Source organism: Haemaphysalis longicornis, unplaced genomic scaffold (genome assembly GCF_048455015.1).
Source record: "Haemaphysalis longicornis isolate Haplotype H1 unplaced genomic scaffold, Haemaphysalis longicornis Haplotype H1 scaffold_6, whole genome shotgun sequence".
Classification (NCBI taxonomy): Eukaryota; Metazoa; Arthropoda; class Arachnida; order Ixodida; family Ixodidae; genus Haemaphysalis; species Haemaphysalis longicornis.
In genome coordinates, this window is record NW_027526407.1 from 21134304 (window position 1) to 21144233 (window position 9930).

General features: G+C 45.8%; 1 protein-coding gene across 1 annotated transcript in view; it reads left to right on the plus strand.

The window, feature by feature from the left end:
• LOC144141427 (metalloproteinase-like) overlaps positions 1-9611 on the plus strand; it is a 67286-nt gene extending 57675 nt beyond the window's left edge. The window contains exons 11-13 of the mRNA XM_077672989.1: positions 224-359; positions 472-612; positions 9323-9611. Coding sequence (XP_077529115.1) covers positions 224-359; positions 472-612; positions 9323-9577 — 532 coding nt within the window. The 3' untranslated portion in view covers positions 9578-9611. The remainder of the gene's footprint in view (positions 1-223; positions 360-471; positions 613-9322) is intronic.
• The last annotated feature ends 319 nt before the right edge of the window (positions 9612-9930 follow it).

Here is a 9930-nt window from a genome sequence, read left to right on the forward strand (position 1 = left end):
TCAGATGCACACGGTTCTTCATTTAATTACGAGTGACGTACCTGGCTTAACATGCGCTTATATTTTTATCTTCGCTGAGAGGTTTTTACGGTGCAATAATTAAGAAAGCTTCGCGTTTGGTTTGTTTCGAAATGCAACGTTGGGCTTCACCCAATTCTTTTTGCTGACTGGATGCATTCAGCTGGTGCTCAACTCATTTGTTGTTTGTTCTGTTTACCACCAGATCTAAGGGACAAGTCTGTTGGGCAGTCAGCGGAACGGCACAAACCTGGGAAGGTGTCTACGCCGGAATGACAGTGTCTTTTGAAACATTCTGTCAAAATATTTTTCCTGGGAAGCAGAATGTCTCACTTCGTTTTGTAAGCATTGCTTTTAATTCAGTGTTGATAACCACGGTACTTTGAAATCTTGGTTCTTGTGCGCGCATAAAACGCATGCCTCAGCAAAAATGAGTTTCTTTTCTTCTTATAGGTGGACAAAAAAACTTGTCAAGTGAGATGTCAGTACGTGAAGTATGTTCCGTACAATTACAATGGTAACACGTACTATTATGATGATACTTACTACAAGGATACAGATGCACTCGACTACATGCAATGCGACGAAAACAAGGTGTGTAAATGTGACATGAACTCGCCACTGAAGTTTTAGTTACGAGAGGTAGCCGGCGCAATCACGACGCGCAAGCCGGCACGTCCAGTGGTGTGTTTTTGTATTTAAAATGCATCCCCAGTAAGTTAACAAACACTAATTTTTAATAGGTAGAAGAAAAGAAACTGTTTATTTCAACATTTTACAAACTGCTGAGCGACAAAATAATTCGAATTGTTGCCTACTTTGTTTTTTCCGAAGCTGGTTAATTTAAATTGCTAATTGTCTAATGAAGAGAGAGAGAGAATAAACTTTAATTATTCCAGAAAATGCTTGAGAGAAGCGTCCTCATTCCAGGATGCCTTGAGCTTGAGCGTTGTCTAATTAAGCGATATGCAAAAAAATTTAGTGCCTTTCCACTCTGAAGAACGATGATGGGCGAAGCTGGACGCAGTCCACGAGATGCATGAAACTAAACACGTTTGTAATTTGAGATTGACCAACTACCACATATCCTTATGCAACTTGGGTAGACTCGAGCTTTGTTCTAGCGGACAAACATGGAGCTGTTTGCTTCCCTCCCGCGTCGTAGGTATGGTAATGTCTGCGTAACACACCTACTGAATCCGCTGGACCAGTGAGGACAACGGACAATTTGCATTAAGGCGATGTGCGCACACCTTTAAACCTCCCGCCAGCACAGCGGAAGTGCCATTCAGTGAGGGCATGAAACGTATATCTGCGTGTGACCGCGCACCACCCTTTCTCCCTCCAATATGAACCCATGCCTGCACATACAGGCAACTGGTTATATGCCCGTGTTTAAAGGTGATAGCCACCGCCAAAATTGTCGCTCTGAAAGCCCTTCAAGTGCAACAAGAAATCTTTGCTAACGTTGAAGTTGCTCTTTAAACGGGAGAAATTCGCAGCGACTCGGCAAGCTTGTAGGTATGAAGGCAATGGCAGCGGCAGAGGCTTTCTGTCGTTTCCGCACCCATTCGCGCTTCTGTTCCGGCAGTGGGGCACGCTACGTAGAGCAAGACAATTGATCCTTCCGGGAAAGTTGGAGCTGTGACGGAAACGTCGTGATGGGCCTGGTGGCGCTGCTGGTCTTCCGATGTTAATCGACGAGCCCGCTGGCGACATGCCTCGGCGCGTCGAGGGACGTCTGAAACTCGCATATATTCACAGACTTGGGTCAGTATGGAAGCATAGTGTCCAAATGCATGAAGGGTAACGACCATAGAGCAAAATGAACGAAGAAAATTCTGTGATTGTCTGCTTAGCGGTATTGTAAACATGCGTCCCAAAATGAACAAAGATGGGACGAGGAAATGAACATTGCGATTCTTTATAAAGTATTGTATTGCTTACAAAGTACCCGAGTGTGTGGTTATACCGCTCCGTCATACCATTGGTCTGGGGTGGTATCACGTGCTTTTAAGGTAGACAACGTAACCCTCAGCTAGGAGGGTCTCCACGACGTCAGACAGAAACACGCGACCTCGATCACTGAGTAGCTCGCGACGACCACTGTGACAGAGAAGGAACCGTTGAAGAAGGGAGAACGCTACTTCTCGAGCAATGGCAGACGGTAGCGCAGCTATTTCGAAGTAAAGTGTCAGATGATGTACGGCGACGATGATGCAGCGGTTACCGGCAGCTGTGCTGGAAAATGGGGCGTAGAGATCAATGCCCACTCGGTCAAAGGGCCCCTTTGGACATGGCAACGGCTAAAGTGGAGCGCTTGTTAGAGCACTGCAATGGCCCCCATTCCTAGACCCTTCCCGACAAGGCGGCATAGAGAAATGGCCCCGGCCGGACCCAGCCCTACAAATTTTTAAAATGTGAACCCGAGCCCGGCCCGAGCCCGCAAACTTTTATATTTTATCTGCGCTTCTGCTCTGTCGTGCCTGTATTTAGATTCAAAAATATTCTTACAAAGAAAAAACCCCGGGATTTACTTCGAAAATTTGTTCTTCAAACTCTGCACACAGTGCAATGTCCGCGTTACGTTTGTTATGTCTTTTAGTTTGAAAAGAAGAGCGAAAGGTCAATTATGCTGTACTCTGTGGCTCGAGTGCCCTTGTTGTCTGGCCCACTATCTCCCACTATGCTGATGGTACCCAGACGTTATTTTATTGATGACGTTAGGGCTTTCGAAACGCTATCGTCTTTTTACCGGCGCCGTAGTGCATTTGCTCTTTTTTTGTTTGTTCGTTTGTTTTCTTTTAACCTGAAAGATAAAGAAAATAACTTTTTTTGTCCGCAATTTACAATTTGGGGCACAGGGTTGTTGGGCCTCAGGGACTGCCGGAGCCGGCTCGGTCCGGCACGGCTCAAAAAAAATTTCGTTCAAGCCCGAGCCCAGCCCGGGCCAGAGAAAATTCGTAGTACTCGGCCCGAGCCCGGCCCAGCTCGCTGGCTGGGCTCGGGCTTTCGGGCTTGCCCGGGTCCGTGCAGGGCACTAGCGCTTGTATGCTGCGGCGGAGTGTTGTGCCGTTGACTGTCTCGGCAAGATTTAACAAACTTTTTTGCACAGGTATACATCCCCCGCCTGTAGTAACGAAGTCTGAGGCACTCATACGTTTTCAGGACTTCAGCGTGAGAACACTGCGCGTCATCGTTAAAGGAAAAGGAAATTTTTTTTGCGTAGGTGGGGATGAGTCCCAAGGAGCCATTTCGAAACGTCGGTGTGTATAGTTGCGGCGTAGAGCAGTTTGCGACGAATGGTGCAGTGGGCAGTTTGTCGGCGCAGAGATCTTATAGCAGCGTTTGCCGGTAGGCATGAGAGATCTGCGAGAATCCTGGTGATCGACTGCTCCTTACGCTGCTCAGCAGCCATGTCCGCTATGGCGGGAGGCGCCAGGGTAGTGTCTGCCGTCGACAAGCTCTCCACTTCCGAAGGAAGCGAATAGCGAGAAAGAGGGTCAGCATCATTATGCTTCAGTACTAACCTGTACACAACACCGATATCATAGTCTTCAATGCGGAGAGCCCAGCGGCCGAGGTGACCGGAGGGATCCTTTAACGAAGACAACCAACAAAGAGCATGATGATCCTTCAGGACGTCGAACGGGCATCCGTACAGGTAGAAGTGATGCTTGCTAGTGGCCCAAGCGATAGCCTAACATTCCTTCTTTGTTACAGACTAGTTCGCTTCCGCCTTCGTCAATGGAGAACTCGCATAACTCACTACGTATTAATCACAGCTATCCTGTCATTGCGCGATGATTCTACCTAATCTCACACAGCTAGCATCGTCGTAGACCTGGGTTGGTGCGCGCGGATTGAGATGCCTGATTGTGGGTGGCGACGTAAGGACACGGCGCAGCATCAGAAAAGCGTTTTCGCAGTCAGGGGATCAGTAAGAAATTTCCCCATTTGCACCGAGAAGTTGCGTGAGGAGAGCAATTCTGGAGGCAAAGCAACGTACGAAGCGCCGGAAATACTAGCAGAAGCCGATAAAGCTTCGCAGGTCATTCATGGTAGTCGGCTTTGGGAACTCCGCCACGGCACGAGGTTGCGCTGGATCCGGGAGGGCGCCGTCTGTCGAAACAACATGGCCCATAATTCTAAGTTTCCGAGAAGCGAAGCGGCATTTTTTAAGGTTCAGCTGAAAACCGGAGGATGTAAGGCATTTCAATACGTGTCACAGGCATGTGAGGTGTGGCGTAAAATCTGTTGAAAACACGACAATGTCGTCTGAGTAGCAAATGCATGTTTTCCATTGCAGGCCGCGCAATCCGTTGTCAGTCATTCGTTTGAATGTTGCGGGCGCTTTACAGAGTACGAATGGTATGACACTGAACTCGTTAAGGCCATTGGGTGTTACAAATGCCGTCTTAGAACGATATCGTCGGGCTTGGGCACTTGCGAGTAGACGGACCTCAACTCCAGTCATCAGAAGTACTCGGCCTCTTTCAAGCTGTCAAGGGCGTCATCAATTCGGGGTTGCGGGTAAACGTACAAGCGAGTTATTTTTATGAGACATCTTTAATACACACACAACCGAGCGGATCCATCTTATTTCCTGATAAAAACCCCAGGAGGAGAACGAGGACTCATAATGATCGAATAACGCCGCGTTTTAGCATTGCCTGCGCATGTTCCTCAATAACACGACGACCGTTGGAGGAGAAACGATACGGTCGCTGCTGCAATGGTGGGTAGGTTCTAGTGTCAATCTGATGCGAAGCAGTTGACGTGTGACCCAGAAGGAGTGTGATGACAGTCGAATGATGCACTGAAGCTTCGTAGAACCATCAATAGTTGGTCACGTTGGGTCTGAGTAAGGGAGTGGTCAATAGCGTCGGGCAACGTAATCGCATCAGGTGGGGTATCACGAGAGCAACTGAAGCTAAAAGTGGTGAGATAAACGGCGAAATGTCTTCGGTACGTTAATAACGACGAGAGGGTCCACTTCCTCTGTAAGCCAAGGCATTCATTGCGATAGAGTTTGATGGAGCATGGGGTCGGACTTGAAACAGGCACAGGACAGGAACTCCATTTGATGTTGAGAACAGCGAACGGCAGTGGAAAGGATTTGCGAAGCAAAAAGAGACCAGAAGGAGCGAATGTTACTGTGGCTTCCGAAACACTGCTGCACGACAGCGGCACAAGCGCAGATGAATCCGGTGGAAAGTCTCTGTCATCAGCCGCCAGCAACTTTGTCCGGCTTTCTCACAATGAATTTAAAGTACCAGAAACAGCTCTACTTCAGCTCGCGCAGTGAATGATGGCGTGATGGCGTGACAACAAGTCCCATCCGAGAATGAGATCATAAGAGCAGGACGACAGGACAATGATCTCAATGTTGTAGATGACACCTCTAATTGTAAGCCAAGCAGTGCATGCGGCACGCTGCTCCACAGGATGCGTATTAGCGGGGCGGAGAGTAACACCATTTATAGTTGTCACCTTTCGTAGCAATAGGCAAAATTTATCGTCAATAATAAAAACTGCAGTTATCAATAGGCGTGAGAGGCCCAGAACAAGACGTGGCGTGTCCTTCACCGGTACCCCACGCTGGAGAAGCTCACCTCGTTTAAATGGGCAAAGGCCTTTGGAAAGTGTGAGCGTCGTTAGGCGAAAAGGGACAGTTGGCGCGCTTTCCTCCCATCCATTACCTCATACACAGACACTCGCAAGGTATGGAGAAGAATACGTAAACTTAAAAGAAAAGATACACATAGCCTGCTCTAATCAGCAAAACAAGAAACACACTCGTAATTCAGGCTAACACACTTGCACAACACTTCCAACACGTTTCCAGCTCTGCACACTACACAAACGCTATCCTCAAACATAACACGGCTTGTGAAAAGAAGTTCCTACATGACAATAACAGGCCAAAATCTGCTTAAGTTTTGAATATACTGTCTGTGTGTTGAGGGCTGCCCAGAGCACATGTAAACCTTCAGCTCCAGGCGCAAATAAACTTACATACGCCATGACACAACACCTACACCTATACAACAAAATATGGCTTTTGGGGCGCATTCCAAAGTCCTGGAGGGAGGCCATTGTAGTGGCTTTCCAGAAGAAGGGGAAGGACCCTTTCTCTCCCGCCAGCTATCAATCCATCGCCCTCACAAGTAGCCTGTGCATGCTTTTCGATAAGATGATTAACAGAAGAATCGTGTAATTTTTAGAGTAAATTCGTCTACTCGAGTGTTTCCAGGCAGGCTTCAGGCTGGGGCGATCCACAAAGGACAAACTCGTCGCTCTTGAGTAGTATGTCAAGGACGAGTTTGTCCAAAAACGGATTTGTGATACCGTTTTTTTGATCTTGACAAAGCCTATGACACCGCTTGGTGACATGGGATACTTAGCGACCTAAAGGCATTCTGTGTTTCGGGCAATATGTTTAACACTCTTTATAGCTACCTGGCGGAACGAATATTTTGTGTAAGAGCTCACACTGCTTCTAAAGCGTTCAGCTTAAACGGGTTCAGCTTAAAAAGTGTAAAGGTTTCAGCTTTAAAGCTCAACCCAGTAAGAGCACTTGTGTTGTGTTCTTCAAAAGGCATAGGATCTGGCCATATCCAGACATCAAGCTGAATGTTGTCTCGATTCCGGTCAATAAAGAACACTAGTTCCAAGGTATAGTTTCGATAAAAAACTTCGATAAACAACTAAAGAAAAATTTCTAAAACAATGAATATTCCCAAGGTCATGTCGCATCACTCGTATGGTGCTGACAAACAACCTCTGCTGCGGGTGTTTACCTGCCTGTTAGGCTCGCAGTTGGGCTATGGGAGCGTTGTATATAGTTCAGGGGAAAAAAGAGCTTTAAAACTACTCGAATCAGTGCAGCAATGGGGTCTTCGGCAGCGTCTGGTGCTTTCCGCACTGGGCCTGTGCGAAGTCTCTGCGTCGAGTGTGACAAATGGTGCTTACGGTACAAGCGCAAGTGTGGCGATTTACTGTATGCCTTTAAAGTTTCATCAGTGTTTCACCATCCCATGAAATGTATAATGAATCGTCCATCTATTGCTGCGCTTTTCTCACTCAGGGCAAGGGGGGAGGGTTTCGAACTTTCTATCTCATTTTTAGACATCTTGAAAACATTGGGCATTATTCTGTAGCCCCATAGAGTCTTCGCCCGATATTGTGCAACTTGTCTTTTACGCAGTTTTAAAAAAAGCACGCTGCCTACAACTGTCATTTCGCAGCATTTTATGTATCTTCATGCGAAATATAGGGTGGCAGAATTTTTTATTGATGCTTCAAAAACGTTCATTGTGGTGTGTTTTGCTGCACACGGACGCAACTTCAGTGCTTGTAAAACAGTTATTGTGAATAACAGCATTTTTACGGCAGAAGCATATGGTATATTTCTTGTTTAAAATCGCATTCTCGAAAATATTGTCGCTAAGTCCACAATTTTCACACACTCACTAAGCATCGTGCGTACATTATCATTCCAAAGGTCTCCCAAAAATTGCGTCGTCAATCTCATTTTTAAATCTTTGAAGTCAGAATGTGCCTGAAATCTACATTTGACCATCAGCTGGGTTCCACTCCACGCTGGGATAGCTGGTAACGAGATAGTGGACGAAATAGCCGCTGCAGCTGCAGTCAGAAACACTCGAAACGTAACAACAGTAGCCTACACTGACCTCAAGCCACTTATGAGACAACACCTTCGTAATACATAGCAAACACACTGGAGTGTACAGACAGACAAAAAAGTACATGTAACAAAGCCACACTTGGGACGATACACAGCTGGCTCACACAACAGACACACCGAAGTGACCTTAGAAAGGTTACGGATAGGGCACTCATGTAACACACTCCCACCTGCTCAGTGAATCGCCTAGACCCATGTGGAGAAGGTGTGGAGACTGCCTAACCGTAATCCACTTGCTCATCCAATGCAAGGCACTTGGCACAACAGTTCCCACAACTATACGGACAACACATCTTGTTACACCCATCATACTTTTTAGGAGACTAGCCCTAGTTTTCATTTCAATCAAGCGTGTTTTTGAGATTCTCACTGATGCCAGATTTTTCAATCTCATTTCTTATCATGCATCATGATAACCTGGCTTTTTAGACCAGTAATCTTCACTGACTTTTGTTTGGTTTTACGTTGTTTTTAGTATTCACAACACTCAAATTAACAACTACCCTTTGGCGCTCTTTGCCCTTAGTCGGCCTTGCACCAAAAAAGCAAAACATCATCCTCATCAAGCCAATAAAAGCAAAGGACAGAATATGGTAGCTCATTTTGTATCGTTGGAATAGGCAAACATTTTTCAAATAAAGTGGAGAAAAACATGCCCGCCGGGTGGGATCCGAAACCACGACCTACAGAATACGCGTATGGTGCGGTGACCACTAATCTACTGGCGGGGCTGTGTTCCCAGCCACTTTCTCGAGTATTTATGTTAAGGTAATTTTTTTCCTGCGCTTCGTTGTAACAGCCAGCGCCAGTGACTACTCGGGGGTAGAACCTTCTTTCGCACTAGTTTTTGAACTACTCACGTTGTCTGCCCATTGCCTTTAGTGATACCTTTTTGAACTTGTACCGCAGGGGAAGATTTACATTATTCACATGTTGCTTTATATGCATTAGTCAAACCAGTTGGCCAAACAAAATCGCAAAATTTTGTAGCTTTTGTATTTTAAAACACTTTGGATAACTTGTAAGCTTGAACAATACATGACAAGAAATTTTCCGGCACCTCTTCTCCAAGTGCGGCCATATAAAGACAATCAGTATTTCTTTGCTTCAGTAGAATATAAAAACTCACACAACACTCAATCCTTACGTACCTGAGATATTACCTTTAGTAGGTCACGAATCCGAATGCTGCCCGTGCTATCCTCTCTAATACAATGCCGAGTAATTGGTATGTTTGTTGTTTTTGTCACGCACAGGTCTACCTAAATTATCCATGAGCCCTGCATCTTTCATTTAAGAGCTGTTGCTTATGATAACTACGTTTGATAAATCGTAAATAAAGTTTTTGCGGCACTGCAACCAGCAAAACCTAAAGAATAACTTCTTAAAAGTCGCCCGAAGAAACAGAGTGGTACACCTTCAAAACCACGTATTTAAAAGTTTGTTACAGTGCCGCGAGAACACAAAGGTAGCTATATTGAAACATGTCTTTGTATGTCCGCACGTCAGCGTAGGCAAAAATGTGCAACATTGCATTCCTTAAGCTCTGGTGAATGTTACGTAAGCTAATGGTGAAATACGTTTTCCTTTCAGGTATGCATCCGAGGAGACTGTGTTTCATATACGCCGAGAGAGAAATTGCCTACGAGAACATCACCGCAGCATAGAACTACAACTACTACGACAACCATGGCGCCACGAGTTTCAACAAGGGAGCCTAATTCTTACACAACGCCCAGCTGCCACTGTGACTGTAGTTCAACTACTGCAACACCAGCTACCACGAATAGATCATCGGGAATGAGACGGTTCAATTTTCGCGACAGAATGCGCAGCAAGGTACACTGAGCGACGAACAACAGGCGTTGAAATCGTAATAAAAGGATCCTTTGTTTAAAACATTCATTTTGCAAGCGTGCTGTCATTATATAAGTATTATAATTGAGTGTCTTCCTTACGCTTTGTACGAATAATTTAGCGCAAGGTCAATGTTTATGAGCCCAACAGAAGGTCGCGGATAGCCACAGCCTTCCTTTCACCAAACGAGACTTACCGAATAAAATATACAGGGGCGCTGTTGACACGATGCAACCCTATTAAAACTCCGACTTGAAGTGTGGATTTCAGCTACAGCATCACTAGAAGTTGAGATCATGTATTTAAGAAAGGCTTGAATCCCAAGCGGTATCCTGCCTATGTGA